Source organism: Babylonia areolata, chromosome 5 (genome assembly GCF_041734735.1).
Source record: "Babylonia areolata isolate BAREFJ2019XMU chromosome 5, ASM4173473v1, whole genome shotgun sequence".
NCBI lineage: Eukaryota > Metazoa > Mollusca > Gastropoda > Neogastropoda > Buccinidae > Babylonia > Babylonia areolata.
Genome location: NC_134880.1, coordinates 54739532 through 54761125, shown reverse-complemented (window position 1 = coordinate 54761125; position 21594 = coordinate 54739532). Strand labels below are relative to the sequence as shown.

At 40.9% G+C, this 21594-nt stretch overlaps 2 protein-coding genes across 2 annotated transcripts in view; both read left to right on the top strand.

Moving 5' to 3' along the window:
• The window catches only part of LOC143282552 (uncharacterized), a 7652-nt gene extending 2591 nt beyond the window's left edge, over window positions 1-5061 (top strand). The window contains exons 2-4 of the mRNA XM_076588238.1: window positions 2221-2479; window positions 2518-3409; window positions 4316-5061. Coding sequence (XP_076444353.1) covers window positions 2221-2479; window positions 2518-3409; window positions 4316-4514 — 1350 coding nt within the window. The 3' untranslated portion in view covers window positions 4515-5061. The remainder of the gene's footprint in view (window positions 1-2220; window positions 2480-2517; window positions 3410-4315) is intronic.
• Window positions 5062-14387: 9326 nt separating this feature from the next.
• LOC143282541 (uncharacterized) lies at window positions 14388-21107 on the top strand. The gene is made up of 3 exons (XM_076588219.1): window positions 14388-14610; window positions 18137-19341; window positions 20462-21107. The coding sequence occupies exons 1-3, from the start codon at window positions 14569-14571 to the stop codon at window positions 20661-20663; spliced, it is 1449 nt and encodes a 482-aa protein (XP_076444334.1). The 5' UTR covers window positions 14388-14568; the 3' UTR covers window positions 20664-21107.
• The last annotated feature ends 487 nt before the right edge of the window (window positions 21108-21594 follow it).

Genomic DNA, 21594 nt, shown 5'->3' with positions numbered 1-21594 from the left:
AGTATCCGACACATTGTAAGCTAAGTGGAGGGGGGGGGGGTACTCTTGACACAACCTGACATGTGAACAGGCTGAAGGTTTGGGTAAAAGCATAGGAAGGTAGGAAGTAGGGATAGTGCCTGGGAACTGGAAGAGAGGTCAGGGAAGATGATGGGGTTGTGGGAATGAGCAGACAAGGCAAACCAAACTGGTGAAGAGGGGTGGAGGAGGAGGGAAAGGTTGTCTCAAGTTACTTTCGTGGTTATATTTATCTGTTATTTTCTTTTCTTTTTTTCTTTTTTTCATTTATTCATTCATCTTTTTTTTATTTGTTATGTCTGTTTGTTTTCGTTGTGCATGTGTGTGCGTGTGTGTGTGTGTGTGTGTGTGTGTGTGTGTGTGTGTGTGTGTGTGTGTGTGTGTGTGTGTGTGTGTGTGTGTGTGTGTGTGTGTGTGTGTGTGTGTGTGAATTATGTTTTTTATATTTAATTATAGAAAAAAAAAATCTCTTCAATCATTTTTTGTTTTGTTTTTATTTTATTTTTTTTTTTATACAACAGATGCACCACATAATAACATTGAATGTTGTAAGACACAGTAATAATCACCATCATGAAAATGAATAAAATAAAATAAAATAAAATAAAATAATGTTTAAATAGATGAACAAATGAATAGGAACAAATAATGATAATGGAAAGAGATATGTCATTTAACACCGGTTTCTCTGTTGGTTTGTTGTTTTTTCTTTGTCTGTTGTTTTTTGGGGGGGGGTTTGGTGTGTGTTTGTTTGTTTGTTTGGGTTTTTTGGTTGTTGTTTTTTGTCTTTCTGTGTTTCTTGTATTTCTCATTCATCTTATTTCCTTTGGATATTTTGAACATTTACACAAAACGTTGGAATTGAGGACAAAAATGATGTCATCAATCACCAGAAACGTCCAAGCAGTGTGAACTAAATACAACTGATCTCTGACAGACACTCCATTTCATTGTAACACATCATTAGTCTATTTTCTTAAGAGAATTTGTCCTAATATGTGAATGATGATACATGCCTACAAAATGTTTTTGTTTTGTTTGTTTGTTTGTTTGTTGTTGTTGTTTTTTGTTTTGTGTTTTGGGGTGTTTTTTTGTTGTTGTTGTTGTTGGGTTTTTTTTTGGGGGGAGGGGGGGGGGTTAAAGAAAATTAGTGCTGTAAATATTAGAACTGATAGGTCTGAGGACATCATGGTTTCGAAAGTGGGATGGATGCGAGTTGAAAAATTCAGTTTATTGATTATTCAAATTCTGTCATTAGGTACAGTAGCGGCACGTTTTCGACCAAAGCAGTTGGGATCCACCTTTAGCGGTGGTACATTTTATTTTATTTTATTTTATTTATGTTTGTTTGTTGTTGTTGTTTTTAATCAGACACAAGGAATGTTTATCAGTTGAGAGAAAATAACCTCTCCACTGTCCACCAACCGATACCTAGATGTCTAGTTTTTTTTTGTTTTGTTTTTTTCGTTTAAGTAAAAGAAACATGACGGGTTTTTTTCATGGACTTCTTATCTTGCTGCTTTTTTTCCTACAGCTTTTCTTGCAGCTTGCAATATTTTCATGGGCGAAAGTGGGGACTGCGGGCATAGGAATAGTTCGGGGGCGTGTTGGGGGCGGGGGGGGGGGGGGGGGGGGGGGCAGGGGGAGGTATGCGAGGCGATTGCCAGTTGGGAAACGAATGTTTTCCAAGAATGCCATAGCTAAAATGACAGCTGATACTTTGTATGATTCTTTTCATGTTGGCGGTCATTTCGCAAAGCTGACGAATGATACGCACTCCGTCTGCAGACATCTCTTCTGGCAACAGTGCCACCTCGTTCTATAAGTATGTGTGCCACCATTTTTTACCTGATCAAAATATCACAATGCGTCATCATGTAACGAAAACACGCCAGGTCAGGTTGCATACCTTGAACTCAAACGCATCAACTCCATTCAGCAAATACCTCACTCTAGAAGGAATCAAGCACTTTTGTTGTCGAGACTAGACTATAAAATGATAATAATAAATGAAATAAATCTCCTTGCGCTGGTTGTCCACAGAAGCTTCCCATAAACCTTCCTAACAAATTCAAAATCATGCAACCATACACATCTCTAATGTGTCTATGTCTCAGCATTGCTGACCTCTATTCAAAACACCATACTAGCTTTCTGTTGGTCAGAGAATAGAAATGCAAGATCTCATGTGTTTACTTTCAGGTGGAGAGTTTCCTCAGCTACCTGAGCGACGCTTCCTTCAAGAACCGCACGCCAGTGGTCGTCTACCTCTGCCTGATCAGCATTGTGGGCTTTGTGGGCAACACTCTGGTTCTCGTCGTCTATGGATTCAGGTTCCAACCCAGCTCTACCAGACTCTTCGTTCTCTTCATGGCTTCCCTGGATCTCATCACCAACACTCTCGGCCTACCTCTGCAAATCGCCACCATCCGCTATGCTTACAACGATAACTACTGGAGATGCCGGGTTTCTTTACATTTGCCACACTCTCCACTCAAGCCTCTGCCTTTGTGCTCGTGCTGGTGGCCATGGACAGGTTCTGGAGAATCTGTGCCCCTCTGCGAAAACAGCTGAACCACAGGCAGGCGTTTTACATCGCCGTGGGAACTGTGTGCTCCGCTGTGGTGATCTACGTGCCTTTCATCCCGTTCTACGGCATGCACCGTGTCAACACCACTGAGCCAGGGATTCAGGCCAGAATGTGCTGGTCGGAGGATGAGTACAAGCACACTGTGTATCCTGCAGCTTTCACCATCGTTGCTGGCATCACGTTCTCTGTTGGCCTGGTCATCATGGGAGTCTCCTACCTGTCGATTGGTATCACACTCTGGAGGAAGAAGGTAGAGAAGAAGCGTTCAGTGAGGGAAACACAACGTCAAGATGCCTCCAAAGCTGAAGAACGAGGGACACTTCCTGCTTTGCGCGATAGGAAATCACCAAACGATCGACAGGAGCAACACAACAATAAGGAAACAATGCCACTTAAAACTGAGGTGTCGGCTCGAGTCCACCAAGAAATAAGTGAGACCACCACCAGTACCACAGGCTACAACACAAGCTCGACATCTTCATACCCTGAAACCAGAGAAACGAAAAGCTGCGAACTGTCCACAACAGAAACGTTTCCTGTTACACTCTGTGACGAATCAAAACGTGAATTGCCGAAAAGAGAGCAGTCTCCCCTAGAAGCTGAAGAAAGTTCTCAAGCAAAGGAGTCTTCACGTACACAGTGTGAACGAAGGCAACATCCGGCCAGAGAGAAGAAAAGGGCAGCGGTGAAAAGTACCCAGATGCAGAAAGGCGTGCGCCGAATGAGATCGCGTACGACTCTGATGATGTCTGTGCTGACACTGTTCTACATCTGTAACTGGCTGCCACATTTTGTCATGAGGTAAGGCCGAGCTGAAACTTTATATATGTATATATATATATATATATATATATGTATATATATATATATATATATATATATATATATATATATATATATATATTATATATATGTATGTATGTATATATATCTGTTTTTTCCTCCTCTTTTTCTCAACTCCATCTTTCGCGACAATTCACAAAACTTCATTCATCTCAAACACCCTATATGGAACCACAACTGGGGCAATTCTCTTCCCTCCTGTCCACACGGATACGTTAATCATAAAACGAAACTCCGCACTGGCTTTGAGACACCGAAAATCAAATTCTGTTCCGTTTTTTAATCAAAGGTGTTTATTAAATCGGTTCTTTGTCGTTTTGAATTTACCAGGCTGTTGTTGTTCTTTTTTTTTTCTTCTTCTTTTTCTTCTTCTTTGTTCCTTACTTTTAATTTTGCATGAACATGTTCAATACGTTTTATAATTGTTCGGGTAGTTATTGCAAAATCTTTGTCACGGAAAGAAAGAATACAGCCGCGTGTCATCTACATACCCAGTGCCGCTCCGAATGGGATTTTTTAAATAACATGAATAACATGAATAAAGATAATATCTGAAAATCCATGAATATTTAACATGTATCTTTATAATATAATTCAATATGGTTTTGTAGAGGCGTCCTCAAGTGATTGTGTGTGTGTGTGTGTGTGTGTGTGTGTGTGTGTGTGTGTGTGTGTGTGTGTGTGTGTGTGTGTGTGTGTGTGTGTGTGTGTGTGTGTGCTAACTGTTGGCGTTTTTTGTTGTTGTCCATTCTACAACGTCAGTCGTCCTTAATGTCCCCCACTTCCGTTCATTTTGCTGCGTACATTTTCTTCACGGCTGTTCTTTGAATTGATGTACTGACTCACCATTCATTCTGTTCCCAGAGCTGTTCGCAACGATCCCGTCAACTGGTGCGACAACTTCACCGACTGCGGCTACAACATCTACCCCATCGTCATCCGTTCCTACTACCTCAACAGCGCCGTCAATGCCTTCGTCTATTCCTTCTGCAACGAGCGCTTTCGAGAGAAATGCAAGGAACTGTTCCGTGGTTCCGCTGAAAAGCTGTGTGCCAGAAATTAAAATCAGGCAGCCTGGGAGGTTTGTTTTTGTTGTTGTTGTTCCCATGGTAGTGAGTTGAAGTTATAGACAGCCACCCTGATGACATCATTTCCCCTCAGTGAAACAGTAATTGATTTGAAGAACACCGGGACATCTTAAATAACTCTCTCCATACGAACGGTGAAGAGAGACGACGTTAACAGCGTTTCACCCCAATTACCATCATCAAAATATTGCAAGCGGAAGGCTCTCATACTGAAGAGGTGAATGTTGACAAAGAATACCACAATTCTGACGACGGAAGCTAAAGGTTGGGTCATTGAGACACCCACTGGACATCCGAGGGGTCTGTGTAGAGAAGAGAGGAATGGCTGTAGTCAGTGAGTTAAGAAATGGTAGACTAACAACGATGCAGAATGGACAGGAAAACCATTTGCAGTGACCATGGCTTTGAAACAAAATACGGACCCGTCATAACAATTTCTGTTTTTGTTTGAACCACTTTTGACCATTTAGACGACAGATTTACATGTTTGTGTAATTGTTGTATATATTTTTACATTAAAAACAATTTACTCCGTGGTGCTCACACTAGATCGCCTCGGGGTATGACTACATTTTGTTAACAAAACAAAACAACACAAAACAAAAAAGAAAGAAAAAAAAGGATGTGATATATTTTTTTGTGTTTAAAGAATAACTTTGAAGTTTCCACTCTTCCTTTTCTTTTCCCACCCCACCATGTTCGATTTCATGGAAGGGGTGGAGGCGCCTTTCACTTCTAACTCCTATCCCTTCCTCCAGAATACCTGCACTGGTTGGTATACATCCCTCCTTTCCGACACTGTTTCTGTGAGCTCCTATGACAGGGAGCTTAAATTAATTGAAGGCTGGGACTTGCCTTCCCTTGCCTTGACTCTGACTGGTACCCCCTTCCAGCTGAATCATTACAGGACAAGTCAGCCTGTAGGACCGATGACCTCTGATGCCCCATTTGCATCACACAATCAACTGGACTGACCACCATCTTGAAGAGCTTCATTGTATACTGTTTAGTCACTCACTTATATGTTGACAAGCAGTTGAATGAGCCTTAAGAAACATGTCTTGTTTATCTGAAGCAGAAAAAATATGTCCGTGTGAACTGATTTCAATCGCCAGTGTTCTCTTAGCTTAGTTTCCTTTGATACCAGCACACACAAAGAAAAGGATCTGAACACGTTTTGTTTCCGCTCTGGCAAATATTTCCATGGGCTCTCTGTCTCGGACATACCGAGGATCATATTCTTCTTCTTCTTCGTTCGTGGGCTGCAACTTTCACGTTCACTCTCATGTACATGATTGGGGCTTTTGCGTGTATGACCGTTTTCACCCCGCTATGTAGGCAGCCATACTCCGTTTTCGAGGGGTACACACTGGGTATGTTCTTGTTTCCATAACCCATCGAACGCTTACATGGATTACAGGATCTTTAACGTGCATATCTAATCATCTGCCTGCGTATACACACGAAGCGGGTTCAGGCACAAGCAGGCTTGCACATATGTTGACCAGGGAGGTCGGAAAAATCTCCACCCTTTACCCACCGGCCGCCGTTACCGAGTTTCTAACCCGGGACCCTCATATTGTAAGCCTAATGCTTTAACTACTCGACTGTTGCACCCGATCAACATCAGCACTCTCTGTTCTAACTTCATAAACTAAACTACCCGTTCTCTTTCCGTCTCTGTGATTGCCTTCATCTCTGGACGTCATAACTGACATTGGGTTACCTTGCTAGTCAGGCATCTGCTTGGCAAATGTGGTGTAGCGTATGTGGATTTGCCCGAACGCCGTGACGCCTCCTTGAGCTACTGATACTGATACTGATACTGTCGCTCTTTGTGATCAGCTTCAGTTCCGCTCTGTTTCCGTGCTCCCGGATTCAAACAATCTATCCCTGGTTCTCTCTCTGTGTCTCTCTCTCTGTGTCTCTCTCTCTGTGTCTCTCTGTCTCTGTCTCTCTGTCTCTGTCTCTGTCTCTCTCTCTCTCTCTCTCTCTCTCTCTCTCTCTCTCTCTCGTGCTTGTGTAATTTTGACGTTGGTGTTGTGAATTGACTGTCGCTTCTTTCTTTTTTTTCTTTTTTTTTCTTTTCTTTTTCTTCTTCTTTTTCTCAATTATTATTCTTGTCCAGAGGGCTGGATGTAAACAAGTACTTTGTGCTTACTCCTTTACCCTCGTAAAATAAATTTTCTTTCGTTCTTTCATTCGTTCGTTCATTCGTTCGTTCGTTCGTCTCTCTCTCTCTCTCTCTCTCTCTCTCTCTCTCTCTCTCTCTCTCTCCCTCTCTCTCTCTCTCCATTCGTCAGATCTCTACACTCAGACCCTCTACTTGTGGCCTTGATACCCACCTCGTTCCAGTGCAGTCCCCCATCCGCCACCCCCTGTATGTACATTTCCTTTGTATTTCTACGATCATGTATCTATGTTTTTACTTCATTCTCTGTGTCTGTTTTCATTCCTTCGAGCGCGCGCGCTCTTCTATCTTCTGTTCTTTATATTCACACTCCATCCCGTTCTCTCGGATCTTCTGGAGAAAAGCTTAATCGAGTTCCCATGGTCTCTTCAAAGACATTAGTTTGGTCAAAGGGCTTTTCAGTATCCAGCGACTTCTGTTTGGAATTCTCTTCCTCTTGATCTCCGCCACTCACCAACTCTACCTACCCTCTTTTGAAAGAAATCTGAAAAGCCCGCTTAACAAAATGGCCTTTGGGTGTGACGAAGCACAGTTCTTTGTGTCATTCCACCCTGTACACTACCCTTGTATCCCCCCTCCAGTTTTCCCGTGTTGTGTGTGCTTGTGGGTCGGCGTTTGAAGTGTCAGTGTGTGTCTGTGGTGGTGGTGGTGGGGGGGGGGTATTTTATACCTCCGTTATTGATATCTGCTATTTGTAGCATTGTGTTGGTGGGGTACATTTTTTTTTTCTCCACTTCTATGCCCTTATGTGCTCTTATTTTGTATATAATGCACTCTTGTATATGTAATGTTTTATGTAAGGCGTTTATAGTCCGTCTATAGGGAGTTTGTGCCATAAAAGTACAATATATTAAATACATTTATTGATTTTGCTATTGCCATTAGTAGTAGCAGTAGCAGTTACAGTAGCGGTAGTAGTAGTAGTAGTAGCAGCAGCAGTAGTAGTAGTAGAAGTAGTTGTAGTTATATTGTTGTTGTTGTTATTATCATTATTATTATTGTTGTTGTTGTTGTTGGTATGTAATTCTGAATGTTTAATCATGTATTTATTCATTTACTTCTTTTATATTTGGGTTCTCTTTTTCTGTGAGATATCAAAATCTAAAAATAAAATAAAATAAAATAAAGGAAAAACTTCATCCAAATTGAATAAAGTACAGATCTATGTTTGCGTGTTTGTTGTATTTGTATTTGTGTTTCTTTTTATCACAACATATTTCTCTGTGTGAAATTCGGGCTGCTCTCCCCACGGAGAACGGGTCGCTATACTACAGCGCCACCCATTTTTTATTTTTTATTTTTCCTGCGTGCAGTTTTATTTGTTTTTCCTATCGAAGTGGATTTTTCTACAGAATTTTGCCAGGAACAACCCTTTTGTTGCCGTGGGTTCTTTTACGTGCGCCAAGTGCATGCTGCACACGGGACCTCGGTTTGTCGTCTCATCCGAATGACTAGCGTCCAGACCACCACTCAAGGTCTAGTGGAGGGGGAGAAAATATTGGCGGCTGAACCGTGATTCGAACCAGCGCGCTCAGGTTCACTCGCTTCCTAGGCGGATACGTTACCTCTAGGCCATCACTCCACTTGTTCTGATTTCTCATGTGTTGACCATGTTCTGGAGGCACGCCATGGACGATTCCTAGAGGAGTACGGTGTTGGTTTTGTTGTTGTTGTTGTTGTTGTTGTTGTTTATCTGAGCTCTGTGTAACGTGATATATGTCACTATGCAGAATTATACTGTTATTATGGGTCTTTTTCTTTCTTTTTTGTTTAATTCTAATAAGAAAAAAAAATCCATGTTTACTCTTTACCATCTAATATTCCAGTCTGTCCTGATTCTGAATCAAATGCCAACAAACTCGAGCAAAAAACATGTAGCCTGGTTTTCGGCTGCTGTATGTGCCACATTCAAGATCAAACGCGTCACATGTCAGTCTGCTGTGAAATGTTGCAGTTGAGTTGATATAGTGCTGTTGTCCTAGGCTCATAGCAATGTGAGTGTGTGTGATGGGTAAGTAGAGAGAATGGGGGTGGGTAGATGGATGGTGATGGTGTGTTTCGAAAGGGAGAATGACTGTCGATTTTTAATCCTTTTACCTTTTTTATCCAAGACTTTTTTTTTACATTTTTTACAGAATCTATGGCATGCAAATTTTACATTTATGCTCCTTTTTACATGTATGCATTTTAAGTGAAAATTGCTGTTATCTCAGCTGTTTAATCATGTGTGTGTGTGTGTGTGTGTGTGTGTGTGTGTGTGTGTGTGTGTTGAAGTGTAACAGTTGTAGTATTGAGAGTATGTAACTTTGTGAGTTTTATGCATTGTGTTTTCATGATATTAATGATTCTGTTTTATGCTTCTACTGCTCTTTATATGCTTTCTTGTTTCACTTTAGGTACTGGATTGTAAAGCGCTTAGAGCTTCCTTATGCTTGTATTATAGCGCTATATCAAAATAAAATATTATTACTATATTGTTATTGATGTATTTCTTGTCGTTCTGTGTCATAAAATTTGGCGGGCGGATATGACAACGAGCCAGGGATTTCCTTTTAAAGGACGATTCCTGTTTGGATGTTGAACCTATTCCATCTGCCTTGTTTGCAAGCAAGCAGTCAGAGCAAAGCTGGGATGGCTTGTTGTGTGCTTTGTTTAAGTCTATCCCAGGAGTCAAAGGTTACATAATCATAAAAAAAATGAATGAATGTACAAATATAACGACAAATGCAAAACGTGACAGCTAATGAACCATGCAGGTTACAAATTTGCTATCTCTGACCTGGAGTAAATAAACACCGTTATTAAACTGGAACAGACCTGAATAGCGAACCAAAAAGACAGCCTTTGATATAACGCTTCGTAACATTTCTGTCTCTCAACCTCCAGTGACAACGTATCTGAAACTGAATCGAATATTCTCACCATGTTGTTAAACCTCTCTGAATGTTTGAACTAAATTTATAGTATCTTAATGCTCATACCATGTGATTAAATCAAACTAGAACATATTCACAATTTTCGAAGACGGAAAGTTTTCCCGTCTGAACTTTTCATCCACACACTGAAGGACGTGTGTTTCTGGGAAGATAACTGGGAGAGGTCAAAAGGTGAACAGGAACGCAGCAACATGCATACCAGATGGTGACGATGAAACACAGAGTACAACTTTGCCGTTTAAGTGGCGATGACAGTTCACAGGATACGCTTAAAGTGTTCAGGAAGTCAGCTGGCAGAGTGATTTCACGTCAGATAAAAGGGTTGTTCTGTAACATCAAAATGTCACTCACAGATACGGACGCTGGGTTATTTAAGCAAAATTAGTGGATGTTAGCAGTCAAAAGTTTGTTTGTTTGTTGTTGCTGTTGTTTTTTGCTTTTCTTTAAAGAGGTGGGGGGGGGGGGGGAGAAAGGTCCAACAGCCTTTTCATCTTCAGAGCAGTAAATGTATATTCATTGCATCTAGGACACGGCATGGGAAGGCGAGCACTACTCCTCTCCTTCTGCCGTTTTAACTTACCCAGCCACAACCAAAGTCAGATAACCATTCACACTCGAGTACACTAGAGTGAGGGAAAATTGGACCAACATGCCTTTCTCAAGAATACAGCACCATGCCGAAACAGGGCCTGGAATTGTCTGAGCACTCCAACGCCAAACCGCTTCCACCACGGCCCCTCCGCATCAGCAAATAGGTCTCTGATATGATGTGGACGGATACTTATATAGTGCCTATCATTGGTCGGAGACCAAGCTCAAAGCGTTTTGCAAACACGGATTAGTCATTTGCACAACAGGCTGCCTACCTGGGTAGAGGCGACTGACGGCTGCCTTTTTGCGCTCATCATTCGTTTCCTGTATTATTCAGTCAGGTTTCAGTCACGCACATATACACACACACATACATACATGCATGACCGTTTTGCTTATATACCCCGCCGTGTAGGCAGCCATAGTCTGTATCCGGGGTGTGCATGCTTCGTATGTTCTTGTTTCCATGATCCACCGAACGCTGACATGGATTACAGGATCTTTAACGTGCGTGTTTGATGTTCTGCGTGCGTATACACACTAAGGGGGTTTAGGCACAATCAGGTCCGCGCACATATTATGTTGACCATGGAGATTGGAAAAATGTCCACCCTTTACCCACCAGGAGTCGTCACGAGATTCGAACCCGGGACCCTCAGATTGAAAGCCCAACGCTCTAATTACTCGGCTATAGCACCGTTAAGTTTGCTTAGAGTTATGATGTTGGCATAGACTTATTACTGCTAAGATCGCTAATACAACCCAGCCTAGATAGGGCTCTACTCTCTTCTTTAGGACATATGTAAACCATTCCTTTGTGTATCCCAAAGAATAACCCAAAGCCGGCGAAACAAAAGCGACGCGCTCTTTCTGGGAACAGCAGCCCGAATTTCACACAGAGAAATCTGTTGTGACCCCCCCCACCCCCCCAAAAAAAGAAAAAAGAGTTATACAAATGCAAAACTCGCATTCGCATCACTGCGCTGTTATTTGTTCTGCACCATTTTTGTTCTGATTTGTACCTACCATGTCACTAGAGCTTTACAGCTAATGACATTAAACATTTCAGTGTTCAGCGTTCAGTTCTCTCTGCATATCTCATAAGATCATAACATACATTTTCTCTTTTAACGCACAGATCCTGCTGTGAACCACTTGTTGTGGTAAGTGCCACTGTGAGCCACTTGTTGTGTGGTAAGTGCCAAAAATGTTAGGCAGATGGATAACCGTCCACTTTTTTTTTTTCCTTTCTACATCTCCACCCACCCATCTACCCACACACACATGCTCGCACGTCCACTTGGCTTCTGCAGAGCTCTCTCTCTCTCTCTCTCTCCCTCTCTCCCCCCATTCTCTCCCCCTCTCTCTCTCTCTCTCTGCATATCACATAATACCATAAACTACATTAATTTCGGTCTTATAACGCACAAATCCTGGTTTGAGTCAATTGTTGGTCAGTGACTCAGACTAAAAACTTTCGGCAGATCCACTTTTGTTTCTTCTTATCCACCCTCCTCATCTCCCACAACACTCATATATCCTTACTACTGCCCCCCCCCCCCCCCCCCCCCCCCTCTCTTTCCTTCTCTCACATCGTCTCCATCTCACGTAGGCATAACAGCGTAACTGGATCCACCAAGTCAGTGTGCTCATTTCCGGGGCGGGAGTCGCGAGATTTTGTTGAGAGTTCCCACAGCGAGTCAGTTTCCTGTCCATCTTTACGTCATCATCTGATGCCATCACTTTGGTTGCATCAATGCGTCACGTCCGTTCGAGCTAGACGCATGCTTGTTGTACCACTTGAAAGTCAAGTCAAGAATACCAACAATGAATGCTCAAGTCTTTTGACATGATAAACCCACACAAACTGATGCTCTCTTTAAAGTTTTTTTTTTAACAACAACAACAACAAAAACTTGACTAGACCATACAAACTGATGCTCTCCTTAAAGTATTTTTTTCACAAAAAAGATTGATAAAACCATATAAACTGATGCTATCTTTAAAGTAATGTTCGAGCGAACAGGTTTTATGATCACCTTTTAACTCTCTCCATACGAACGGCGAAAGAGACGACGTTAACAGCGTTTCACCCGAATTACCATCATCAAAATACTGCAAGACGAAGGCTCTTATGCTGAAGAGGTGAATGTTGACAAAGAATACCACAATTCTTACGACGGAAGCTAAAGTTTGGGTCATTCAGACACCTACTGGACATCCGAGGGGTCTGTGTAGAGGAGAAGAGAGGACTGGCCGTACTGAGTGAGTTAAAGATGTAATAGTGGAACAGTGTCTGAGGAAAGCTGCCTAGAACCAAGCACCTTTGGGCGCGAATGTTATTATAATTATTACATTTATATAGTGCTGAATCTTGTGCAGAGACAAATCAAAGCGCTTTCGCACCAGTCATTCACACGCATGCATAACTCTAAAACTGGAGAAAGAAAAAAACACACCAAAAAAAACCCCAAAAAAAACAAAAAAACTAAAGACAAGGAAGAGGCAGTGAAGGGAGGCTATTTTGGGAAGAGGTGGGTTTTAAGACCAGACTTGAAAGAGCTGAGTGCGGAGACTTGACGAAGAGAAAGAAAAAGTCCATTCCTATTGCAAGGTCCAGAAACAGAGAAAGAACGGCAGCCAACAGTCGAATGTTTGAATCTGGGTGTGCGTAAACAGCGTGGATCCGAAACCGATCGTAGAGAGCGAGATGGAGTGTAGAGGTGAAGGCAGCTGCAGAGATATAGAATGTTCGGATATCTTGGGCCTTCTTAATTAAATAATGCGGACGAACGCTCATTGGTGATGATTATGACTTGCATGCATGTATGTGATATAACAGTTTCAACAGTATCCGCAAAGCCGCGGGTTCAGTTTGCATTCTTCCTTCACTGTATGCGGAGGGACGATTTGTAGTCATTCAGACATTGCTTCATCTGAACTCAGGCAGGTGGCGCGAGCTGACCAGGCAGTCATCCATGGTGCCCCAACGACCCACCCACGGGTCAAGGGATAGATGAGATGAGATGAGAGTGTCAGTCGACGTGTGCAGACAAGGGCAGGGGAGTGCCTCACTGTTTCTGCAAATCTGTACCAGGCAAGGAAAGAAATAACAAGGTTTCAGAACTAGTTAATGAATTTAATCTCTCTCTCTCTCTCTCTCAGCATATTGATGCATTCAGCCATGTCATAAGGACCTCGTGGCCAATGACATTAAAGTGTCAAAGCGTCAAAAAAGCGCCTTTCTCTGTGTGTGTGTGTGTGTGTGTGTGTGTGTGTGTGTGTGTGTGTGTGTGTGTGTGTGTGTGAGCAATTTTGAACTGCAGTCTCTCTGTGAGGACTGGCACCGTGTTCCGAAACACCTGTGGAGGATCCAGGATCGGCCGCTTGTGGGTCGTTCCTGATATGACGAGTGAAAGCCACGATGGGACGCAAGGAAAAAGGTGGTGTTCCCAGTTGTCTGTCAAGGCTGGAAGGCCCCGTTAATTATCCCTTTTTTTTTTTTTTGTTCTGTGTACATTTTTGTCTATTTTTCTTTCTTTCTTTCTTTCTTTCTTCATTTGAACGTTATCAGTCTTCGAAGGCTGAAGAATTGACGACCTACTTTTTTTTATACCCTTTTCTGCTCAGTCAGTAGAAATTAGCTGATCAGTCAGTTGGCTTGATCAATCAGTCTCAGAAAATAAGAGAACACATTTTGACGACCTAGACCATCTTTCTTTTTTTCTTTTTTTTCTCCCTCAAGGCCTGATTTAGTGCGTTGGGTTACTGTTACGCTTGCTAGTCAGGAACCTGCTTATGCAGATGTGGTGTAGCATATATGGATTTGTCCCTACGTACGCATTGACGCCTCCTTGAGAAACTGAACTGGAGCGAACTCTCTCTGAGACTAAAACAAAGCTGATATTGCCTATCGATTTGGTAGCTTCTCTTACCAGTTCATGAAAATATAACTGCAACCGGATATAACAGTGAAGAGGATACTTCCGGTAAGATTAGCAACTGAGGCCTCACTGTTTTTTTTTTTTTTTTTTTTTTTTTTCTTAATTAAATAATGCGGACGAACGCTCATTGGTGATGATTATGACTTGCATGCATGTATGTGATATAACAATTTCAACAGTATCCGCAAAGCCGCGGGTTCAGTTTGCATTTTTCCTTCACTGTATGCGGAGGGACGATTTGTAGTCATTCAGACATTGCTTCATCTGAACTCACTATTGGAAAAGAAGGCGGGAAAACGACAGAGTAAAGTTTAAAAAAAAAAAAAATGCAAAAGAAAAAAAGACAAAAAAGTACGTAAAAGAAAAAATGTCAGCTAATAATAGTTCAACAGAAGGGACACAGGAAGAGGTAAGATATGTCAATTGATTGATTGGTTAATGTGTATGTTGTTTTTTTTGTTTGTTTTTTTTTTTTTTTTTTTTTATGAATATACGCTCTTCTTTACATAGGTTTTATATTATTTTACTTTATTGGTTGTTGACATTAATATATTCGGTAACCTGTCTATCTATCTATCTATCTTTCTATCTTCCTATCAATCTGTCTATCTACCAACATATCTATCTATCTACATACCAAAATATCGATATATGTATCCATGTTTCTATTTGATTAATCTTTAATTTGTGTGTTAGTTAAATCACTGATCGTTTTACATTACCATACTATATTTTGCAAACGCTACTTGTAAAACATGATTTAGCACTGTCCAGTTTGTTTTACAAAACCGCACGCGTCCGCGTTGACTACAAACAATATCGATTGTTAATATTCTTGTATGTATTTATTTGGATAACAAAATATAAACAAAATGTCAGTTTTGGTACAAGCGTTCACCATCGTATCACTACGATAACTAAACGTTTCATAGTCTCAAAGGAAGAAAACACAAATGAAGATGAAGGGAAATTAAGCAAAAAAACTGTCAACGGTTTCTGCTCAAAATATGTCACAAAATAATATTGACAAATGACGTTCCAAACAGTGAATTCCAAACATAACAAACTGTTTACATAAAAATTTAAACAGATATGCTGAAACATATGTTAACATATGAAAAGGCACCTGCTGGTTTCAGAATGTGTCAAATCGTGAGGAATAAAATTTATGCATAACATCCGTGGACTCAAAGTAACGGGCTCTTCATTCCCTTCATATAATTCTGAGACATTGTGCACAATGTTGGCAATATATATTTTTTTTTTTCACATATTTTTTTCCACACCTCTGTACTTAGTGTGTTGAAAAAGTCTGCTCCAAAAACATGTGATCTGGACCCCCTTTCCACACCACTACTGTATGAGTGTTTGGATGTTGTTTTGCCTGCACTTACAAAAAAATATAAATGATTCTTAAAATTCTGGTGTCTTCCCTGATGTATACAAAACTGCACTTGTTAAGCCACTGCTAAAGAAAGCCACTCTGGATCACAATGACCTCAAAAGTTTTCGCCCTGTATCCAACCTTGCTTTTGTGTCCAAAATTATTGAAACAATTGTTCTCTCCCAACTTCCAGACCATTTAGCATTAAACAACCTGTTCTCTTCTTTTCAGTCAGCATATAGATCTGCCCATAGCACTGAAACTGCTTTGTTGAAAGTAGTCAATGACCTGTTACTGTCTGTTGATGAAGGTAAACTATTTGTGTTAACTTTGCTCGATCTGTCGACTGCGTTTGACACAATAGACCACAGTATACTCCTATCCAGACTTGAACATGTTTTGGGGATTCACTCAACCGTTCTCAGTTGGTTTTCCAAATTGTCTGTTAGTAACTTTAAGTCTGATCTAATCCTGATCTCCTATCGTGTGCCACAAGGCTCTGTCCTGGGCCCCGTTCTGTTCGTTCTGTACACTGCTCCTCTTTCTGATGTCATTTCTGGCCATTCTGTTTTTCACCACTCTTTTGCTGATGATACTAAGCTACAAAAGTCTGCAGAACCAAACCAAGTACACAGTCTGATTCTGTCAATGCAGGATTGTGTTCTCGATATTAAATCCTGGATGACATTCAACAAGCTTATGTTAAATAATGGCAATACTGAAGCTATGACTATTTCCTCTGCAAGAATGTCCACATCGACTTCTTTTTCTGCCTCTGTTGTAGTTGGTGATGCCACAGTTCAGTTTTCTAAATCAGCAAGGAACCTTGGAGTCATTCGTGACTCAAACCTAAGCATGCATGCTCAGGTAGTAAGTCTGATACACATAGTCAATTGTGAACTTCCTCGCATCAACTCTATCCGTCAGTACCTTTCTGTTGAAACAACTAAAACTCTTATTTCTTCTTTTCTGCTGTCACGAATTGACTGCTGTAATTCTCTTCTCATAGGCTGTCCACATAATATTCTTCAGTGAATTCAGAAACTTCAAAACAATGCTGCCTGTCTGACTCTTAGAGTACCACGTATTTATCATACTTCTCCTCACCTCCGCACTCTACATTGGCTCCCCATTGAAGCGAGAATTAAATACAAAGGTGCGTGTCTCTGCTGTTCTGCTTTCCACTCCGCAGGACCTGCATATCTTTCTGACCTTATCAGTGTTTACACTCCCGCAAGAAATCTCCGCTCTTCCTCTGTTATCTTTTGAAACTTCCTCGTGTCAGCACAAGAACCTAGGGTAAACGTTCTTTCTTCTTTGCTGCTCCTCACATCTGGAACAACCTTCCTCATCATATCCGTGCATCTGATTCTATTTCTGCTTTTCGCTCATCACTAAAAACTCATCTTTTAAAAACTATTTAAATATGTAAGTACTCTCAGTTTCCTTGTTCTCCAACACCACCCATGTCAGCTCACTTTGGATGTATGTAGAGTGAGAGTGGGAGAGTGTGTGTATTCTTGAGAAAGAGTGGTCATGAATGTTTTATGTAACTTGTAGTAGTTTGTTTTTTTTCATGTAAAGCGCCCTGAGCTCTTAGAGAGAAAGGGCGCTATATAAATGTACACTATTGTTATCATTATTATTGTCAAGCAAAGTGTACACACACACACACACACACACACACACACACACACACACACACACACACACACACACACACACACACATATATATATATATATATATATATATATATATATATATATGTCTCTCTGTGTGTGTGTGTGTGTGTGTGTGTGTGTGTGTGTGTGTGTGTGTGTGTGTGTGTGTGTGTGTGTGTGTGTGTCTGTGTGTACATATTTATGTCTATAATATTTGTTTTATTGCACGTACCACATCACTACATTTGGCTTCGAAGCCATAAAATATTTTAATAATATCCCCAAATCTCTTTCTTTCACACCGAATAATCCACGTACTTCAATCACGAAAGCATTACTTTTTTTCATTTTATAGTAATGGGCTTAACATTAGCACGCTGAATATAAGCCAATTTATTTACGATACAGCTACCCCCACATTAGACATTGTCACCCAAAGGCCAAGCTCCTTATTCATTTGTGTATGATGGTCACTCGTGTCTAAACAGCGAAGGATGCTACTGCTGTCCCAACTATCGGGGCGAGATTTTGATTACATTGAAGATTACAGCATAGACAAGCCCAAGTCACAACCCCACTCCCTCGGCCAATAAGAGTTGGGGTGGTCTCCGAAGGCCAAATAGCCCCTAAAGCTGCTGCACACTAGGAACCAGTGCAATCGTGCGTCCTAGTTTCAGAGTAGTAGACTAAAACTAATCTGTACATGAATTCAAATTGCAGTGGAGAAACAATTGATCGTACAGCTCTTACTTTGCTGTTGACCCCACTGTAAGCTTTCGTCAATCTGCTGAACCCTTTCGTTTGAAAAAAAAAAAACATACTTAACACATACATTAACTACCAGCGGCCAAAGCAAAACCCAGCAAAGCTGTTTTTTGTTTGTTCAGGTGGAAACCTTCCTCATCCGCTTGAGCGACACTTCTTTCAAGAACCGCACGCCAGTGGTCGTCTACCTCTCCCTGATCAGCATTGTGGGTTTGTTGGGCAACACTCTGGTTCTCCTCGTCTATGGATTCAGGTTCCAACCCAGCGCCAACAGAGTCTTCATTCTCTTCATTGCTTCCCTGGATCTCATCACCAACATATTCGCCATACCGATACAAATCGTAACCGTCTCCAATGCCTACAAAGACAACTACTGGCGATGTAGAAGTTTCTTTGCTTTCTCCACGCTTTCCACTCAAGCCTCTAACTTCGTGCTTGTGCTAGTGGCTGTGGATAGGTTCTGGAGGATCTGTGCCCCTTTGCGAAAACAGCTGAACCACAGGCAGGCGTTTCACCTCGCCGTGGGAACTGTGTGCTCCGCTGTGGTGATCTTCGTGCCTTTCATCCCGTTCTACGGCATGCACAGTGTCAACACCACTGAGCCAGGGATTCAGTTCAGAATGTGCTGGTATGAAGAGGAGTACAAGGACACTCCGTACCCGATGACTTACACTGTCGTTGTTGGCATCACGTTTCTCGCTGGACTGGCAACCATGATTATCTGCTATGTATCCATCGGCATACACCTCTGGAAGGAGAAACAGGAAAGACAGCGTTCTTTGAAAGAAAATCAGGTCCAAACTGTCTCTACAGCTGCTGAACCAGGGACGACTGTCGCCAATGCCAGCAATGAATGTGTCTCGCAGGAAACACCAGGGAACCAAAAGCACGTGTTGATGACGGGGTCGCTCAGCGGGCAGGACTTCCACAGCGAACTGATGAAAGAATTACATCATCGGTTTGTCATCTTCGACCCCGTCAACACCTTCAACCTTCTGTCAATACCTTCGTTGCCAGACTCAGAGACACTGCTAGACACTTATACCACAGACAAATATACACTCACACAGGGTGAGGAATCAAAGAATGATGCACTGGAGGACAAACTGGGTCGGCCAAGAAGTGAAGAAGCTGCCCCCGGAGAGGGAACATCAAATCCGCCAGATGGGCAGAAGCAAGCCAGCACTCAACAGAAGAGGGAGGGAGGGAGGAGATACATTGTCTCCGTCAACACGGGTGTACGGAGGATGAGACACCGCACAACTTTTATGATGTCTGTGCTGACCTTGTTCTATATCATCAACTGGCTTCCGCACCTTGTCGTAAGGTAGGACACACACACACACACACACACACACACACACACACACACACACACACACACACACACAAATTATATATAATATCATATTATATATATATATATATATATATATATATATATATATATATATATATATATATATATATATATATCATTGTTCCTACTCTGACTTGTAGATTGAGTCCCTGAATCGTCCTGATGATTGTTGATCTATGGTTTGGATGATTGTTGAAAGTCTACAATTTGTATGATGATTGAAAGTATGTGGTTTGGGTGTTTATTGAAAGTCTAGGTTTTGGGTGAATGTTGAAAGTTTAGGTTTCTAGGCTATCTTGGTGATTGACATTGATTACCTGGTCAATTAGTGACTGTTTCATCCCCAACACCCCCCGGCCCCCACTTCCGATTATCAAGAGGAATTATTGCAACAGGATGTCATATATAATTTTAAGAGCTGTGCTCAAGGTATGTATTCAAGTGAAAAAAAAAAAAAAAAAAGAATAACAAGAAAAATAATAATGAACTATAAATCATGATGCTTTCACAAAAACTTGATAAAACATTTCGGAGTGATTTCCTGATACTGATATGAATGCTGATAAAACCAGCAAATAGTGGACTGATGCGGCAATTTGTTTTTATGTTATCTTATCTTGTCTTATCTTATCTTTCCAAAACGTTCCATAAAACTGAAGAAAAATCTGATTTAAATCTGAATGCTGAGGTGGCTTGCTTTAAAAAAAAAAAAAAAAAAAAATCTTTTTTCCTTGTTTTATTTTTTTTTATTTTTTTTTATTTTTTTTTTACTGCTCCTCCTCTCCCACCACCTCTTTGTCCTCCTTCTCGGCACAACCTTTGTATTGCATGCGTTGGTGTCTGCGTGGCGTTGTGAATTCACAGCCTATGTTTTTTGGGGGGTTTTTGTTGTTTTTTTACGCGCCCTGCAATAAATCAAGTACATTCATTCGTTCTTCTTCTTCTTCGTTCATGGGCTGCAACTCCCACGTTCACTCGTATGTACACGTGTGGGTTTTTATGTGCATGACCGTCTTTTTTTCTTTCTTTTTTTCTTAAAAAAAAAGAAAAAAAAGTAATAATAATAACAATTATTTTTTGTGTGCAGAACTTTTTTCGATGATCCTACAATCCACTGCGAAAACTTCCCCAACTGTTCGTCCAACATCTACGATATCACTATCTGGTCCATCTATCTAAACAGTGCCGTCAACGCCTTCGTCTATTCCATGTGCAACGGGCGATTTCGACAAAAGTGCAAGGAATTTTTCCGCGACATTGTGACCAAAAAGACAACAACTTTGCCCTAGAAATTAAAGAATTAGAGACAAGCAAATCTGTGCACTGCTGCATGACATGAATGAAGAAAGAAAACAACAACAACAACAACAAAACAACTAAGGACGAAATTGAAAGATGTCCTACCCAACTTCTCCCTCCACCAACAAAAGATCAAAGTAAGAAAATAAAAGTTGATGAAAATATGAAATAAATTAAATAAGGAAACAAAACCTTGTACTGACAGTTTACAACGGAAAAGAATGCTGAAATATGTCCTCTATCTCTCTTTCTATCTGTCTGTCTATCTCTCTTTCTCTCTCTCTGCTCTCTGTGCTGATCACCGATAGATAATGCTTATTTAGGAATACGTTGTCGTTTCTTGCATTTGTTTTCTTTTTATTGTATACATAAATGATGACAAACTGTGTATCCCTATGTCACATAGCATGTTCACTGCTGATGACATTTAAATTGATCATTATCATTGTCATTGCCATTGCCATTCTCTTTCTCTCTCTCTCTCTCTCTCTCTCTCTCTCTCTCTCTCTCTCTCTCTCTCTCTCTCTCTGTCTGTCTGTCTGTCTGTCTGTCTGTCTATCTGTCTGTCTCTTAAGAATGGCGATCGCTCTGCACCTTCAAACTACAGACCAATTTCTGTTTTGCCAGTATTATCAAAATATCTGGAAATTGATGACATAAATAAACACAACTTTAAGCTTTCTAATAATTTTGAATTGCTCCATCTAAATCAGTCTGGATTTAGAGCAAATTACTGATTTTATTCAGCACTAACAAATATAGTACATCAATGGATTACTAACATAAACAATAATGAAATTACTCGAGCTCTGGCTGTTGACTTTATGAAGGCTTTTGGTGCAACTGATCATTCTTTTCACCTGAAAAAAAAAGGAAAAAAAGAGAAAAAAAAGATCTATACGTTATTTTTCAACACACTAG